The sequence below is a fragment of the Monodelphis domestica genome, chromosome 4 (assembly GCF_027887165.1).
Source record: "Monodelphis domestica isolate mMonDom1 chromosome 4, mMonDom1.pri, whole genome shotgun sequence".
Lineage (NCBI taxonomy): Eukaryota > Metazoa > Chordata > Mammalia > Didelphimorphia > Didelphidae > Monodelphis > Monodelphis domestica.
Window position 1 is genome coordinate 86,232,195 of NC_077230.1, and position 18,598 is coordinate 86,250,792.

The 18,598-nt window shown below is 38.0% G+C and overlaps 1 protein-coding gene across 1 annotated transcript in view; it reads right to left on the minus strand.

Moving 5' to 3' along the window:
• The window catches only part of FBXO40 (F-box protein 40), a 32,236-nt gene extending 14,398 nt beyond the window's left edge, over nt 1–17,838 (minus strand). Inside the window, exons 1-2 of the mRNA XM_007493772.3 lie at nt 17,411–17,838; nt 1,850–1,882 (exon numbers count right to left, since the gene is read on the minus strand). Of these exons, the coding sequence (XP_007493834.2) occupies nt 1,850–1,852 (3 nt within the window). The 5' untranslated portion in view covers nt 1,853–1,882; nt 17,411–17,838. The remainder of the gene's footprint in view (nt 1–1,849; nt 1,883–17,410) is intronic.
• Nucleotides 17,839–18,598: the final 760 nt, after the last annotated feature.

The window sequence follows — 18,598 nt, forward strand, 5'->3', positions numbered from 1 at the left end:
GAAACTACTAAATGACAACATGCACATAAGCTTATTGCTGAGCTTATTAGGGATGAAATTAAGGTATTTAGCAGCTTATAATTTTAGTCATTTATCTAGGTTGCCACCTGAATAACAACAATAATAACAAAAATTCGAGTCATCATGGCATGGGACGGTGTACCCCCAAATTATAGAAGTGTTTCAGGTCACTGTAAGAAGGAAAATTCCTTTGCTTCCTTGCATCCTTGTGACTAGTAACCCTAAAACATAAAAAAACCTCCTGATAAGACCCTGTCACATTAAAGGGAAAGCCCCCCCTTCCCCCCAGGATTATCCTCCTTAGATTATCCTTTAGGTGTTGAGATGGACACAGAGATACACCTCCAAGCTATGCCTTGATACCATCTGGTTGTATCTACAATATCTTATTTGTCCCCTAAACTATGAGGATCACCCCCTATGTATTCAGGCTAACTAACCCCCCTCCTTGTGCCTAAGCGCATACCCTCCTCAAGTCATGTATCACCTGTTGTAAAGAGTATGAAGACCCCAGAAATGATGACCTCTGGGAGGCAGCTTTCTGTCTATGCTGCCCTCCTAGCCAAATTCAACATTACCTCCTAAATTAATAAATTTCTCTTTTTATTTTCAAGCTAAGTTTTGGAGTCTTGCATTCTTGCAAAGGGTACCCTTCCCAAACCCAGGGAGTTCACCTCAAGCCCCCCACAACAATCATTTTTCAGATGGGTGGAAAGGGAATTGGAAACTGAGTCAGAGGACCTGGATTCAAATCTTGTGTCTGCTACTAATTATCTTGCATTAACATCCCTGAGATTCTGTTTCTTTAGAGGGAAGTGGAAAATGAAATAGACCAGGAGGTCAAGGTCTAATTCCAAGATACTGGAGAGGTTTACCATTTCCTTCTCCAGCTTATTTTACAGAGGAAACTGAGGCAAATACCTCCTAGGGTTATTGTGAGGCTCAAATGAGATATTTATAAAATGCTTAATATAATACCTGATACTTGATATACACTTAATAACTGTTAGCTATTATAATTATTATTAGACAGACTAAAGTGATTTACCCAGGGTCCCATAGTTAATAAGTATATAGGAGAACACTTGAATTCAGGGATTCCTGGACTTCTGGCCCAGTACTATATTCCCAGTACAATTTAGCTGCTTCATAAACAGGTTGCTGTCTCATTATTTCTTTTCTTTTCTAAATCCTTACCTTCAGCCTTAGAATCCTACTGTATTAGTTCTAAGGCAAAAGAGTGGTAAGGGCCAGGAAATTGGGGTAAGTGACTTGCCCAGGGTCACACAGCTGGGAAATGTCTGAGGCCAAATTTGAACCCAAGATTCCTGTGTCTAAACCTGGTTCCCAATTCACTGAGCCATCTAGCTGCCCCCTCTTTGTTTCTTTAAAACCAACTTCTAATCACCTGCCATTGAACATCAGATAGGAAGGTATTATCCATTCTGTTTATAAATAAAACATAAAATTCCTAGCATTTAGTAGTGTTCTTGCATGTGACAATAGCAATAAACACAGTCTATTTTCATGTAGCACCTTTTATCTCAGCATGGAAAAGCACTGAGCAAAGAGTATTTGGTGAAAACTTTGAGCTCATCTTAATGAAGCACCAAAAAAGGAGCAAATCCCAAGTGCCCAAACTACTTTCTCCAAAACTAGTTGGTGTTTTGTGCCAGGCTCTGGTCCAAGACCTTTGGTGCAGACAGTGAAGAGCAAACATTTCCAGAAGGGGAAAGAAGGTCTGCCAAGCAAGTACTTTATATGAAAGGGAGGGCATAAGCCAAGCAAAGACAAAGAACAGCAGGGCCCATCAAAATCCAGGACTTACCATCTCGCTGACAAGTCTTCTTGCTTCTTAGCTCTAAAGGAAAATGTAAATAATTAGCAATAGAAGTAAGACACCTTTTTTGATTGTTTATTCTTTTTAAAATTCGGAATTTAATAAATTTCCATAAAAATGAGCATGTTCCTAAATATAGCAGAACTGAAAGGGCTGTACATGAAAATGAAAATCTTTATTATGTACAGCTTGTGATTTTCTTTTTAAATCTGAGATGAATTTAGCATCTTTCAAAGCTGTCTTGTTTGTCCATGATCCTCCACCCTTTCTTCTCTTCCCTGCATTTGACATGTAGTTTTGTTTTATTTTTTAACATTATTTAAATTTTTTTAAATTCCAAATTCTCTTCCTTCCTCCCCTCCCTCCTCCCTAAGATCGTAAGCAATCTGATATAGATTTGCATGTGCAAATCATATAAAGCATTTTTCCACATTAGTTATTATGTGGTAGAGAACTCAAGGAAAAAAAAACCAAAACGAACCAAAAAAAAAAAGAAAGTGAAAAATAATATGCTTCAATCTGCATTCAAGCTCCATCAGTTCTTTCTCTGGAAACAGATGGCATTTTTCATCATGAGTGTTTCTATGTATGCCATGGTTTTTTTTCCCCTAAAATTTAACTTCCATTGTAAATCAATATTATGTATTGGTTCTAAGGCAGAAGAAGAGAAGTAAAGGCTAGACAATGAAGATTAAGTCATTTGACCAGGGTCACCCATCTAGAAAGTTCAAATCTGAGGCCAGATTTGAAACCAGGATGCCTGTCTCCAAGTCTAGCTCTCAATCTACTTACAACAATGTATTTTTAACAGATATTCCAGACCTCAACTACCTTAGCTATAAAATGAAGGAGCTGAACCTCTGGCCTCTGTGGTGATCCCATGATTCTCTAGGATTGTCTTTTGAATCACCGTATTGCTAAGAATAACTGTCATGTTTAGTAGTTCATCAAAAAATATTGCTATCACTGCGTAGAATGTTCTTCTGGTTTTGCTTGATTCACCTTTCATCAGTTCATGTAAATCTTTCCAGATTTTTCTGAAATCAATCCGCTTGTCATTTCTTATAGCACAATAGTATTCTAAAACTTGTATTTCAGCTCAGCAATTCTCCAATTGATGCACAACCCTCAATTTCCAATTCTTTGCTATCACAGAAAGAGCTGCAATAAATATTATTGTACAAATAGATCCTTTCCCTCCTTTTATAATCTCTTTGGGATACAGTCTTAGTATTTGAGGGATCAACGAGTATGCATAGTTTTAGGGTCCTTTGAACATAGTTCCAAATTGCTCTCCATGGTTGGATCAGATTGCAACTCTACCAATAGTGTATTAGTGTCCCAATTTTCCCACATATGATCCAATGTTCTTGTGACCCATATAAATCCACAATTCCTGGGTTTATTCCAAGAATGAAGACTGGCTTAATAGAAAGAAAATCATGAATATAAGAAAAGTATATTAATAATAAAAACAAAAAATATGATTATATCATTAGATGTTGATTAAGCTTTTTTAAAAATATCAATCCTGATTCTAAAAAAAAAGCATAGAGTCCTCGAGGCTCTGGACTTTCCAAAGCTTTCAAGACAACTAGATGTAGAGATATGAAAGTTTGCAGTGCTTCCAAGGTGGTGAGATCCCAGGAGAAGTATAGTCATTGTTTTCCTGGTCTGCACTCTAATCTTTTCCCAAGGAAGGACCCTGATTCTTTATAAATGGACCTTTCTTTACTATGGAAAAATAATGTCTATAGGAAACCAACAGCCAGCATTATATGTAATAAAGGCAAAAGATTTTTCAAAATGATCAGCAGTAAAGGATGTCCACTATGGCTACTCTTATCTGATATAGTATGGGAAAATGTTGATTGTAACATTGACGAGGATGAGAAATTGAGAGTATAAGTATAGACAAAAAGGAATCAGAACTATCACCTTTTTGCCTCTTTTTAGAGATCCTTCACGAAACTAAATTAATTGAAACAAAAATTTATTTCTGTATAATATTAGGAAGTGATAGAAAAAATTTATTAAAAGTAACTATAGAATATATTTGGGAGTCTACCTACCAAAAATGATACACAGAAACTATATGAACATAACTAGACACTCTATAGAAATAAAGACCTGAATAATTAGAGATATTTGTTCATGGTTAGACTGAGTCAAAATAACAAAAAAAAGACAACTATCACTTAAACTCATATTCTTATTCAGTACATAGCTCTCAAACTACCAAGGGATTCCTTGAAAGAACAAGAAAAAACAATAACAAAATTCATCTAGAGGAACAAAATGTCTAGAATCTAAAAATACATAAAGAAAAAAAGTATGAATTTGGTCAAGCAATTCAACAATTCAAACTATATTCCATAACAGTTATAGCCCTCTCTTCATCCTGGTAAGTTTCAGGACTGGTTTACCATTTCATGATTCCCATGCTTACTTTGCTCCCAGCTCTATTATGAACTTTATGAACTCTATCTTCTTGCCAGCAGTCTTTTCATGCAATATCTACCTCTCTTCTGATTGGTGAGTCACACATTATTCAAGCCATGATCATTTTACTCTCAACACCACTCTGAACTCTCTAGATTTTTTATCTCCTCTCCAATAGATTTTACCCACCCCACCTGATCCTGCTGTCCTGTTCCCTTTCATATATATATATGAATATATATATATATATGTTGTCTTCCCTCATTAAGTTCTTCAAGAGTAAAGATTGTATTTTTTCACTTGTATTTGTATCCCCAGTACTTAATATAGTGCCTAGCACATAGCAAATGACTAATAAATGCTCTGTCTAATCACCAAAATCAATTAATACTGGTATAAAAAACATAGAAAGTTAATCATTGAAATAATTTAAATATACACAACATATAGAATAAAGTAAAGGTAGCATCATTTTATTATAGCTAAAGACTCCAATTGTTGGGATAAGGGCTCACTATTCAGCAAAAATTGTAGTTTGGCAGAAATTAGAATTAGCATACAGCATACTACTGTAACAGTTAAAATTATATTTGAGACTGAAAAAAATCTAATTTTAAATGGTCACCTAGGGAAATCCCAAATAACAAAACACTCAAATCAGTTGCCAAATTTTTATGGTAATTTAATTACAACAGGAAGAAGAAAATATTAGAGGGAGAGAGAGAGAGGGAGAGAAGGAAAGGAGTTTAACTCAGAACCACTCTGGCTCAGGCTGAGCCAATGCAGGCGTTAAAGCCTTGGAGAGCCAAGGCAGGGAAAGGAATCAGTCCTTATCACTCATGTGACCAATCTGAAGGAAAGCAGTCTGCAGGGCTCCTACAACCTCAAGCTCCAGGATTGAACTGAACTCTAGCCCTCCTCACAGGAAGTCCCGAGAACTCCAGAGGCTCTTCTCTACCTCACTTCCTGCGTCTCATATGTGCCAATGGTGGCTCAAGCTTGACTTAGGACCACCCAGAGGTCTGCCCTTTTTTTTGCACATGTCTCTTGAAAGCTATTTTCTCAAATAATTAAATCTTGAGTTTGATGCAGCCCTTCCTAATCTTGTTACACTGAGTAGGGTGGAGAATGTGGGTTTCCAAGACCTGATTCTGTTATTCCAAGTATCTCTATCGTTACTGATCAGAAATTGCTAAATCAGATCTTCTAAAGAATGGTCTGATTAGGGTGGAAATGTATACATGACTTAGATATCAAAGGCATCATAAATAAATCAGAGGACTGAAGAAAGAAAGACATTTCATAACTGGGGAATAAGCTGGAAGAGAGAGAAGGGGCCTAATGTTAAGGTTGTCAGGAAAAAAAGAGGACATTATCAAACACTTTTTAGGCAAATAAAGTCAGATCTACACAATTGGAAAAATGTAAATTGCTCATGGGTTGGTGGAGCCAATATAATGAAAATGATAATCCTACCCGAATTAATCTACTTATTCAATGTCATACCAGTTGAATTATCCAAAAATAATTTTATAAAACTAGAAAAACATAACAGAATATATATATGGAAGAACAAAAGATCAAGAATATCAAGGGAATCATTGGAAAAAATATGAAAGAAGGTAGCTTAGAGAATATCAGATCTCAAACTGTATTACAAAATTAATCATCACAACAATCTGGTCTAATCATTGGAACAGATTAATTATACAATATATAGTAGCAAATGACAATAGTTATTTAGTGTTTGATAAATCCAATGATCTAAGCTTTTGGGATAATAAATCACTATATGACAAAAAATGCTAGAAAAACTGGAAAAATACAGGGGAGAGACTGCACCTAGACCATTATTTCATATCTTATATGTAGCAGTCCACCCCTAGCTATGGGCAAGGGGAACAGTTGGTATGTGCAGATTGCCTTAAAAGAGAGCATACTCAGTCTTGAGCATGCTCAGTATTGCACATGGCTGGGAAGGCCTCTGACCCTTGACCCCAGCTTCCCCCAGGTTAGGCGGGAAAACAGGTTTCTTTGTGCTCGCCTGGTTAAGAGAAACCACACCTATGCCTTGTCATTAACCAATGAGGATCATCCCTATGTACTGTGTATATTTGCATATCAAAGGGTATATGTAACCCAGCAAGCTCCGCCTCTAGCTCTCTCTCTCTCTTTCAGGCTAGCTGATGGCTGTCCTGGCAGGAGCTTGGCCAGAGCCAAGCTCCATCTTTAATCTTTCTCTATTCACCTCTCTGACCTGTGTGGTATTAAATGTGGATCTCTGGACTGGTAAAAGCCTTCGGAAGGGTCCTTTGATCAGAGCTTAGCTGTGGCTCATGGAAAATTAATAAAGACTCACTCCTGCCACCTCATATCTCTAATTTGACTCCGTCATCCCCCTTGTGGTATCTAAAACTTCTATCCTGTCTCTATCTTCCTACCTTAAAGCTTCTCTCCCCTCTGAGGAAGCTTTATTATAGATAATATAAAAATAGATACATGATTTAGATATAAAGGGTTCTACAATGAGCAAATTAATCTACCTGTCTAATATATGTCTACCTGTCAAATCTATAGATAAGGGAAGAATTTATGACCAAATGAGATAGAAAGATAGGCTCTAAAATGGATATCTTTGATTATATTGAATTAAAAAGGTTTTGCACAAACAAAACCAATACAAACAAGATTAGAAGAAAAGGAGAAAGCTAAGAAAAAACTTTATAGCAAATATCTCTGATAAAGGCCTAACTTCTCAATATAAAAAGAATGGAGTCAAATTTATAAGAATACAAATAATTCACCAATTGATCAAATAGGTCAAAGGATACAAATAGGCAGTTTTCAGATGAAGAAATCAAGGCTATATATAATCACATGAAAAAATGCTTTAAATAACTTGAGTAGAGAAATATAAATGAAAATAACCTGCAAATTAAAAGGATCCACCTCATACCTATCAAATTGGCTAATATAACCATAAAAAAAATAATAAATATTGGAGAGGATGTGGCAAAACTGGGACACAAATGCACTGCTAGTGGAGTTGTGAACTGATTCAACTATTCTGGAGAGCAATTTGGAACTATGCTCAAAGAGCTTTAAAACTGTATATGTTCTTTGATCCAGCAATTCTGTTACTAGATTTGTAACCCAAAGAGGTTTTTTGTTTAATGGGAAAAGAGACTTATGAGAAAGAACACTGTCCACATTCAGAGGAAGAACTGTGGGAGTAGAAACACAAAAGAAAAACAACTGCTTGATCACATGGGTCAATGGGGATATGATTGAGGATGTAGACTCTAAATGATCAAACTAATGCAATTATTATCAATAATATGGAAATGGGTCTTGATCAATGACACACATAAAACCCAGCTGAATTGTGCATTGGCTATGGGAGGGAGATGCAGGGAGGGGAGGGAAAGAACACGAATCTTGTAACCATCAAAAAATATTCTAAATTAATTAAATAAAATTTTTCAAAAGAAGCAGGCAAATAAATAAATAAATAGATAGATAGATAAAGTGGGAAAAGACCTGTTTATACAAAAATATTTATAGCAGTTGTTTGCAGTAGCAAAAAAGTGGAAACATAGGGGATGTTCATTAATTGGGGAATGGCTAAACAAGTTGTAATCTTATAGCATTACTATGCTCTAAGAAATGTTGAGAAGAATAATTTAAGAAGCTCCTGGAAAGATCTACATGAACTGATGCAAAGTAAAGTGAGCAAAACCTGGAGAACATTACACCAATAACAGCATTATATGATGAACATTTATGAATGACTTAAGTATTCCTAGCAGGACAGTGATCCAAGAAAATTCTCAAGGACTCATGATAGGAAATGTCATCAGTATCCAGAGAAAGAACTGAATCTGAATACAGACCAAGACATACTATTTTTCACATTATTTTTTCACTTCTCTTTTTTTTTTTTGAGTTCTCTTTCACAAAAAGACTAATATGGAAAGATGTTTTTCACTATTACACATGCAAAATCTACATCAGCTTGCCATCTCAGGGAGGAGAAGGGGAGAATTTAGCTCAAACTTTAAAAATGAAGGTTAAGAATTTTTTGCCATATAATTGAGGAAAAAAAATTATTTTTTAAAAAATAGAATAGAAAGAAGTCCAGAAGAAGACTCAGGGAAGTAGCATGCTACATGTTGAATTCATAATATACTTAAAAGGAAAAGTAAGCAATATATGCATGGTTGTGGTTCAAGGTACAATTCTGTTTTCTGTTCTTCATATAAGAGAAAACTCATTTTATTTGGAGTTTTCTAAATTCAAAATACAATAAAGGAAAGGTATAAATAGAACTGAATTACAACACAGTAACTTATTTAGAGAAGCATTTGCTGCCAAATATAGGAATTGTGACGGATAGAAGCTAAATCTTTGAAACTCCTTGAACTGGCACAAAGAACCCTAATTCCAATTGTTGCAATGAGTGACCCTGGTTTATTTTTATAAACTAAGGAAAATCACTTCACCTGATTGAATTTTCCCATGTAAAACTGGGCTAATTGTCCCTGCTTTGGAGACATGTTCCAACAAGACACAATTGACAGAAATCCATTCATTGGAAGACATAAAAAGAATAAAAATAGAAGAGGAAAATGAAGGGTTGTATTCTAGGATATCATTAAAGATGAATTATAGTATGAAAACCTCATTAATTCTGCCAAAAATGTTAGATAAATAGCATGAGAGAGAGAGAGAGAGAGAGAGAGAGAGAGAGAGAGAGAGAGAGAGAGAGAGAGGAGGGAGGGAGGGAGGGAGGGAGGGAGAGAAGAGAGAAACTCTACATCTGGAGTACTGAAGAAAATGAGAAATAAATGGGGTCTAGAGATTTGCTGGAGGTGGGGTCTAGGCAGGTCTTGTTCCAGGGTAGGACAGGCCCAGCTCTGGATCTTAGAAAAAGTCAGTGACAACAGGACATGAGATCCTCTGTACCACTCTCAGTTGCCAAGAAGAGTTCTCTAGAAGCTGCAGCAATAGTGAGCCAGCCTCTCATTCTCTACAGAAGGAGATGTCTTTGGTAAAAAGAACTTTCCCTTCTGACTCTCTACTTCCCCCTTTAGATTTACAGGATTTTAAAAAAAGGTCATTTAAATGGAACTAAATTGAACTTATTGAGTTCAGTAGCATTTCTTGACATGTGTTTACAGTGTTTACAGGCAGAATGTCAGGGTGATAGAGGGATAAAATTCTGGCCCCTGAGGGTGGGTAGAATTATTGTCTTTGGACAGGGGTAGGATATGGACTAGATCTATGATTTCGTGGTTATAAGGACTCCGTGGTGAGGGAACCCCCTCTGCCAATGTAGGTTGGCATCTTACCTACAAGTTAGGGTCTTAGAGAATTGCTTAGAGCATTTAGAGTAAAATGACTTATATAGTCATATAACTAGTGAGTGAGTGGCAGAAGCAAGAACAGAACTCAGAGCCATTGATTGTACTTCTATCCAGTATGGGATGATGCCTGACAGAATCAATGGATAGAAGTTTCCAAAAAGGCAAATTTAATATTGATATAAACAAGAACTCCACAATAATTAAATGATAGGTGTGAGGTAATGTCTCAGGGTTGTTTTGATTTGCATCTCTCAGATCAATAATGATTTAGAGCTTTTTTATATGGTTATATATAGCTTTGATTTTTTAATCCATATCTTTTGACAATTTATCACCTCCAGAAAAAGAACTGATAAAAAGAAATAAGCAAAATATAATTTTATGCATACATATATATCTTTGTGTTAAATGATGCCTTCTCTAGTGTGAGGAGGGGAGGAAGGTGGAGAATTACTTGGGAATTTAAATGCAATGAACAAACAAATAAATTTAAAATTAAAAAGTAATTAAACGATATCAAAATAGAATGTGATGCCTTAGTAGGTTGTAGCTTCCCTTCCACTGCAGGTTGTCAAGAAAATATTAGATGGTCACTTATTGGTTATATTTTAGGGAGAGTTTTTGTTTCAGTGTGGATTGGACTCTGAGGCATCTTCCAATTTGGAAATTTCTCTTCCTCCTTCTCTCTCCTCCCTCTTCCTCCATTTTTCTCTCTCCTAGGCTAGGTGCAAAATGACTACTTGTGGTCCCAACCTCACTGCAGCCTGGGACAGAAGCTCTGATCTGGGCTACTCTACCCCTTCTTAGGCAGCCTAATAGCCCTCATCTCTCAGGAGCTTACCATACTGTTTAGACTTATCGTGGGCACCCCATTGGCTTTAGTCGCACAGAACTCTTGAACTCAAACAATCCACTGGCCCCAGCCTCCAATAGCAGGATCTATAAGGGTGCCCACAACCATCACTATTGTAAAGATTAAAATTTATGGAATATGGGGAGACTGAGGCAGGTAGAAATTAGTTTCTCTCTGCAAGGAGTATTATATTTTTTAGAGGTTTATTAAAGGTTAAAGATTAAGAATATACAAGTAAGAAACATGTGCCTAGGCCAGAGGCCTAGACAAAATAACCTCACATCATGGAAGAGACGCCTCTGCTCCAAAACGGAAGTCCAAAAAAAACCAAGACCTCTTCAAAAGCCTTTGAATCCACTTAAATACCTTCTCGATCTCGGCCCAGGTGAGATTACAAGGCATTCTGGGGAAGTGGAGCAAAGGCTCATGGGGATTGTAGTCCTGTATTCGAGTCTATTTTTTACATTCCCCCGTATTATCATTTTGGAAAAATTAATTTTTCCCCAAAAGGATCATAAAAACATAATAAACTTAAAAGATTACAATAGTGTGAGGATAAGAGAAAAAAGAATAAAACCAATAATTGTTGAACACAACATTGACAAAAAGCCGTTAGGGGGCAGTCCCCTTTGGCATAAAAGTATACATACAAATAAATGTTCAATCAACCACACCCAAAGTTCAATTTTGTGCAACTTGTGGTCTGGAGGCTTCTTCATGGTGGCTTCTCCAACAGTTCAGTTCTGGATTCAGAGAGGTAGCATTTTATTTACCTAAACTTCTTCTCAAAAGGAATTTAAACTTTGCAATTTAAATAATGATTTTTTTTTTACACTATCACCAATCACACCCACCCATCCAAAACCTATAATTCTAAGGAATATGAAAGTGCTTTATAAATTATGAAATGCTATGCAAAGGAGGAGATTCAGATCCTGATTGCCTCACATCTGAACTTCCCAGATCACCTTCCAGGCTACCACTCAATATTTCCTCAAATAAACCCTCTCCTCCAGCCAATCTCCCTGTCTCCTAACTTACACCCTCCTCTCCTTTCATTTCTTTTTATATCCGTCTCCACTTTCTTTTCTTTTCTTTTCTTCTTTTCTTTCTTCCTTGGTCACAGGAAAAGAAACAAGCAAGAAGGATGCAGGGCTTTGAACTAGATCTCAGAAACCTTGGGCTGCTTCAGATAGCCAACATCCTTCCCTCTGAGGGCACTGGACTGAGTGCTTAAAGGTGCTTCCTATCTCCCTTTTTTTGTGCTATGTGGGAGTTGGAGGCTGAAACTGTTAATCAGAAGCTTAGAGCAGCCTTGGAAAAGAAAGGGAGACACAAGTAGAACTTCAGGTGCTCCAACTCACTGTAGTCGACAAGGTCAAGTTAAGTTCAAATTAGCACAGTGCCTGGCCAATAGGCAGCACTTTGGTGCTCACTGACTTTGTGAAAGTAGTTGAATTATTGTTGCTGTTGCTGTTATTATCTACATTTCATAGATGTGAGAACATAATCTCAGAGAAGTTCAGTAAATTAAACAGAGCTGCTTAGCTAGTATCAGACTGGAATTCAAACCCATGTTTGTCTCCAAGCCCGGGGATCTTTCCTTTATTACGTGCTGCCTTTATAGATTTCTCCAGTAATTTATGCTATTAGAATTCTATTGGAATCTCCTGACTGTCTCCTGGGAGTTTCTGCCTGGAATTTTCTCCCTCCCTTTGTGCATCTCCCAGCTTCCTTTTGGATTCAGTTAAAATCTCATCTTCTATAAGAAGTCTTTCCCAATCCCCCTTAAGAGGTAGTTCTTGTCCTCTCTGTGGATCAGTTCCAGTTTATCTACTCTAGATCTTGTTTATACACTGTATTTTTGCGTGTTGCTTCCCTTGTTCAAATGTGAGCTGCCAAGAACTGGGCTGCCTCTCTTTGCATCCCCCAGTGATCAGCATAGTGCCTAGCACCTAGTAGGTGTTTAATAAATACTTGTTGACTTGAAAAAAAGAGGTGTTTTATTTTTTAAAGAAAAAGACAGCATCTTTATCATATAACTTCTTTATCTACACCATGTGCATACACCACCATTCACTCCCAGGAGACAGCTACCCAAATAGTAAGGGGGTGATGCTTGAGAAGAAATAAAATCTTGTAACAAATTTATTAATATGCAAGATAAGAAATAAAATCTTGAAACAAATATATTATTAAACAAAACAAGCCAAAACACTGGCCATATCTGAGAACATACATCACATTCTATGCCTGTAGTCTCTCTCTCTCAAAAATGTATAGCAAAAGGTCACAGTTTGTCATAAAATGCTCTATTTTACTCTTATTTTTAAGTTGTATATTGAACTATTTGTATCTAAGATGATTAATGTCATGATCATGTAAATCCAAACCTTAGAGCAATGAATGATATTACACTTTTCCTTCCCTCACCGTCTATTGTTCTAATCTCTGGCAGCAATATCAATCAATCACTTAATCTACACATATTTCTTACGTATCTACTTTGTGCCAGGCACTGCTCTAGATGCTGATGAGGATACAGTAACAAAATGTCTCTCCCTCACTATTGGGAGACACAACATGTACATATATAAGGATAAAGATAAGGACTAGACCAAGAAATTCATTACAATGGAGAACTCCCAGGTAAGGAAATTTCCTCTACTAGTGTCAGTTGGCATCTTCTTTGCAACTTAAAGTCTTACTAAGGTACTAAAAAGTCAGGTGATTTGTCCAGAATTACATGTTCAATGTGTCAGAGACAGAAACGTGCCATTTTTTCTCTTGTCAGAGAGAACTTGAACCTAGGTTCTCTTGGCTTCAAGGCTACTTCTATATTCATTATACCATACTGCCTGTCTGCTTGTCTGTCTGTCTATCTCTCTCTCTCCATCTCCTTTTTTCTCTCTTTCCTTTCTCCTTTTTCTCTTTCCTTTTTTCTCCCCTCTCCTCACTTTCCTTCTCCTCCTTCTTTCTCTCTCTCTCTTTTTGTTATTGATCCTGGAATTGTGTTTTAGCCTAGTTAAATTAATATAACCTTTTTTTGAGCTTAAAAAGAATCCATCATATTCTAGGATGATTCTGGAAGCTGCCAGACTCTTATTGGGGACAAGAAGAGAGGAAGAATTTCTTATGAACTCTGTAGGAGCTAGAAAGCCAGACAGAGGACTTGTTTCTTAGAAATGGAAATGATAAAGAAAGTGAGGATATTTCCACTAGGTTCAATGGCAAAACCCAAACTGGGAAGTGTCAAGGGAACAAGGAATTGGCTGATGGGGACAAAAAGAGATACCTTTGAGTAATTCATTCAGGTAAATGAAAACAGAATTAACATTGTAGTTTTAATAGTGGTGGAAATAGGGAAGATATTTTGGAGGAAGGGGACTTCTTTGACCCCTTCAAATCAGACAATATCAGTCTGTAATTAATCATTCTATTGATTTAAGTTTGGGCCTAAATATTATAATTAACTTCTGTTCATAAGTTAAACATTGAAGAGGTTCTTTTAATTTTTAACTAGTTAACTGAGCCTAATTCTCACGTCTGCATCAGTAATCTTGCCTTGTTGGACCATGACATCAATATGACCTCTCTGGATTATGACATCACTGTCTTTCCCTCCAATGACAACAACCTCAAAGCATCATTGTTGCAGCCAACTGAACAGTTCCATCTTTAGCTCTCCATCTACACTGGGAATCTCTTTACCTTTTAATTTTTAAATTAGTTAATCCTTATACCTATTATTGTACTTTTTCTCATCAGTGTAAGGAATTCTCAGATCAGAAACTTTCTCCACAATACAAATTGACTATTCCTCTGCAACTTCTAGTCTTAAGAGACTGGCTCTCTATCAACTATGCTATGCTGGCTTTCACTGTATTATTTGGTTCATACCTTCATGTCATATTATTTGTATAACCTCCTTTGTGCTGCCAGAGTCGTAACTAGCCATGTGGGTGGTTTATGTGTAGTTAGAGGTCATGCAAGGAAAAGAAGATGGCCCCCAGAGGATGGTCCTGTGGGGATCCAGGTTCCTGGCCTGGTCTGGGGAGCCATAGGCCCCTTAGTAAGATCCGTTATGCAGGGCAGTCAGAATAATAGCTGACATTTATCAAGTGCATGAGAGATTACAAAATGCTTCCATATATATTAGCCCATTTGCTCCTCATGACAACCATGAGTTGTACAAATATTTTTATCTTCATTTACATAAGAATAACTCAGAGAGGTCAAGTTACTTGCCCAAGGGTCAAATAGCTATTAAATGACAGAGCTGGGACTTGACCCCAGTTTTTCTTGCTTCAAATATAGTGCCTTTTCTCCTAGTCTATGTTATTTATAAGGAGCTCATTGCATTCTTCCTTAAAACCTTGGACTCCTCCATTCAGATAAAATCCAGTAGAGCGCTTAGTAAATATGTGGGAAGATGAGCTCTTTCTATACCAAATAGCAATGATTCACATCTCTGAGCCTTTTTTCCTCCTTCTTACCTCCAAACGGAGGAACAGAAGAGTTGGTGGTTGGGTTGGGAATGTGGCCACCTAAATTATTTGGAGTTTTGCATTGATCCTTGGTTTTGCTTTGCCTGAGATAGTATGTTGAACCTTAGGATCCCCCAAGTCCAATATCCTTCCTTTTAGAGAGCAAGTGAAGTAGCTGGATCCCATGTTCTTCCCAACATCCTAAGATCCCTAGCTAAATACACACCAGTTGGTATGAAGCTCTCAGCAGAACCTCAGCTCAATAACACTAAACAGAAGTCTAGATAAAAGCAAGAAAGCAAACATGGAACTGCAGTCATTCAATAAGACCCCTGGCTGGGAGCCAAGGCTGGAAATGTCTAATTTTATTTATTTATTTAAAAGGTCCTCCAATCTCTTGGGTCATTAATATGTAGATGGTTCCCAAAACCTTTTTCCTTTGATCCCTCAGGAGCAATTGTTAGTTTTAGTGATTAGATCCTGGTCCCTAGCCTGAAGCTCCAAGTATGCAGTATAGATTTAGGTCTATCCTTATTTGAATGACAGGATTTTGTTTTAAAAGTATACTTTTATTGCTTTCTGGTACATAGTTATCTTAAATTAGGTTAACTAAATGTTTCCTTTTTTAAAAAAATGCTTATCTTCATCCTAGAATGGATACTATGTATTGGTTCCAAGGAAGGGCAATAAGGACAAGGCAATAAAGCCTAGGGTCACCCTGCAAGAAAGTATCAGAGGCCAAATTTGAACCCAGTACCTCCTCTCTCTAAACCTCACTCTCAATCTACTGAACGACCTAGCTGCCCACTTAGCCTCATGTTTCTGGGCAGAGATCCTTAGGGGACCCAAGCTTGGATAGCTGAGAGAACACTGGACTTTTCCTTAGAGGATTTGGCTTTGAATCCTGACTCTGCCACTTAGTAGCTTTGTGACCTTGGCCAAGTCAGCCTCTCTGGGTCTCAGGTTCCTCATTTCTGAAATGATATTTTGGAAGTTGACAACTCTTAAGTTTATTTCTGGCTCTAAATCTCTAATGTACTTTGGGGTTCGGGGTAGTGGAAAGATGATGACAGAAAAGAGGCAAGAAACTTGGGTTCTAGTTCCCTTGCTCCCACTTTGATACAAAGTCACTTCCCCTTAAGATTCAGTTAAAATGAATAGCAATAGAAACTGGCCCTCCACATGGGTGATTTCATTAGTAAGGTGAATTTTCAGGTGAACAAATTGAAATGGCCTCTAGCAATGCAAGTCTCCTCCTCAGAGTTGCCTAGAGCATTTTGAGGTTAAAAGACTTGCCTAGGGGGCAGCTGGGTGAGTCAGTAGATTGAGAGCCAGGAGGTCCTGGGTTCAAATCAGACCTCAGATCCTTCCTAGCTGTGTGACCCTGAGCAAGTCACTGGACCCCCATTGCCTAGCCCTTACCGGTCTTCTGCGATGGAAGGTAAGGGTTAAAAAAAAAAAAGACTCATATCTCATATAATATATATACATTATATGTATATAATAATAATATAGACTCATATAATCAGTCAGTCCGGACTTGAACTCGTCTTCCCTGGCAAAATAGAAGGGTTACATTAATTGATGTGTGAAATCTCTCCTTTACTGTTATTTTATACCTTACCTGTCTCCTCATCTGCAAAATCTGCAAAAGATTTGCCCAATCTACTTCACTAGAAGGCATTTTGTGAGAACCAGATGAACAGTGAGCACAAAGAAATAGCAGATAAAGGGGAAAAAACAATAGAATGAAACTGCGCTAAGTAACGGTTCTAAGGACTAAGTTTAGCCCTGGAGAAGAAAGGCGAGATAAACCTTCCTCGTTCCTGGGCAAGGTGGGGGGCCGCTCCTATGCAACATCAGAACGCGGGTGTCAGAATTACTGATCCAGGCAGGATGGCTCACTCTTTTCTTCTGTTACAAAAGAGCATTCGTTGGGTGGAGGGAGGGAAGAGAATATTTTTAAAATGACGGTGATGTCAAAATAAAAAGCAAGTCTATAAAAACAATTTTCAAGTGCTTGGTCCTTTAAAGGGATATACAAATCGAGAGGGATTCCTTGTAAGCGGGGGGGGGGGGGGGGGGGGGGGAAGGGGAGGAGTGGGACCTTAAAGCTTCTTTTCGCTGGAAACGCTAGCATTCATAGGAATTCTGGAAAAGGGCCCCTTCTCTTAAATACCCTCCCCCCACACACACATCTACTATTCTTTGTCGGGGAATCTCTGCTTGAGGTCCTCGAGAATACCGAAGTAAATTTCACACTGCCGGATCCCTGCAGACCGCCAATCCCATCATCCTCATCTTAAAGGAGCCGAGTTTTAAAGACCTTCCATAGTCTTTTGCAGTCTGAGGACAAAGACCGCCGCGCGGACTCTTGGACTTCCCCTTTGAAAAGTCTTACCTTAAAGATATATCCCGTGCAATGGCATCTACCACACGTGGGTCTCCGGGAAAGAGAAGGGAGTGTCCGAGCGGAGGCACAGAATAAGGAGAGGCTGACAGAAAACTTCTGCAGAAATAGCTCAAGTGCCTGGATGTTAAAAATAAAACTATATCACACTAGGCAATGTGACCAGGCTCAGCTTACGAGCTTTTTCCTTCCCCGGTATTTACTAACAGTCTGTTACTACTGGCTTGTTGTTTAACAAGGGAAACTGGGTGGAAAGAGCAGCTGCTTTCTCGCCGTGGTCTTTGTCTGGAGAAAGGAGGAGAAACTCCGTAGGCAAGTCTTTTGTAAATACACTGCCCTCGGGTCCCAAATGCCTCTGTGTGCCCTCAGTAGACCTTAGTCCTTCCTTGCTGGTATATCAATCAGTAGGTGCTGCTGGTCTAATTTTAACTGTGCTTTTTCATCTAGGACTGTCATTGGCTGAAGCTGCAACTAGGAGAGATGACATGTTATTCTGTTTCTCCAATTTCTTCTCTGGAAAGAAACAGCTATAGTCCTCCAGTCCTCGCTAATCCAGAGTAGGGACTGTGCTAGGGGGAAAACCCCAACCCTACATTGAATTTATTCTCTTTATATTTATAATGTGATATATGCTTACAGTGTCCTGGTTGTTTCCCTGGTTACAGTATAAGGAAGGATTGGTTCAGTTTTGGCTTTGTATTTCTGGTCCCCAGCCCAGTTCCTGGCACCCAGTAAGGGAACCCCCATCAATGGATTGATTGATTAACTAATTGCTAGGCATGGGGAGTTGGGAAAACACAAGTAAAGATAGGACATGTTCTAAAACAGTTAAGCGGTTTAGGATCTGAGTTTAGTGAGGATCTGATATATCACTAACACAAGGTAATATGAGTTAATTGCATAAATGTTTTGGTATGAGGCAGCAAAGTTCACCTGATGAGCTCCTTCAAGAAGGGAAGCACAGGAATCTCTCCCCTTGGAAGGTATTACTAGTTTTTTGCAGTTATTCCTCTTCTCTTCCTGTTAAGCTTGACTTACTCTCTAATCCAAATCCTCAGCTCCATCTCAGAAGTGGGGTTCCTTTGGGCATTCAAAGAATGGGAATAATGAGGAGTCTAGCATGCTTTAAAGTAGTTATTACGGGGGCAGCTGGGTGGCTTAGTGGATTGAGAGCCAGGC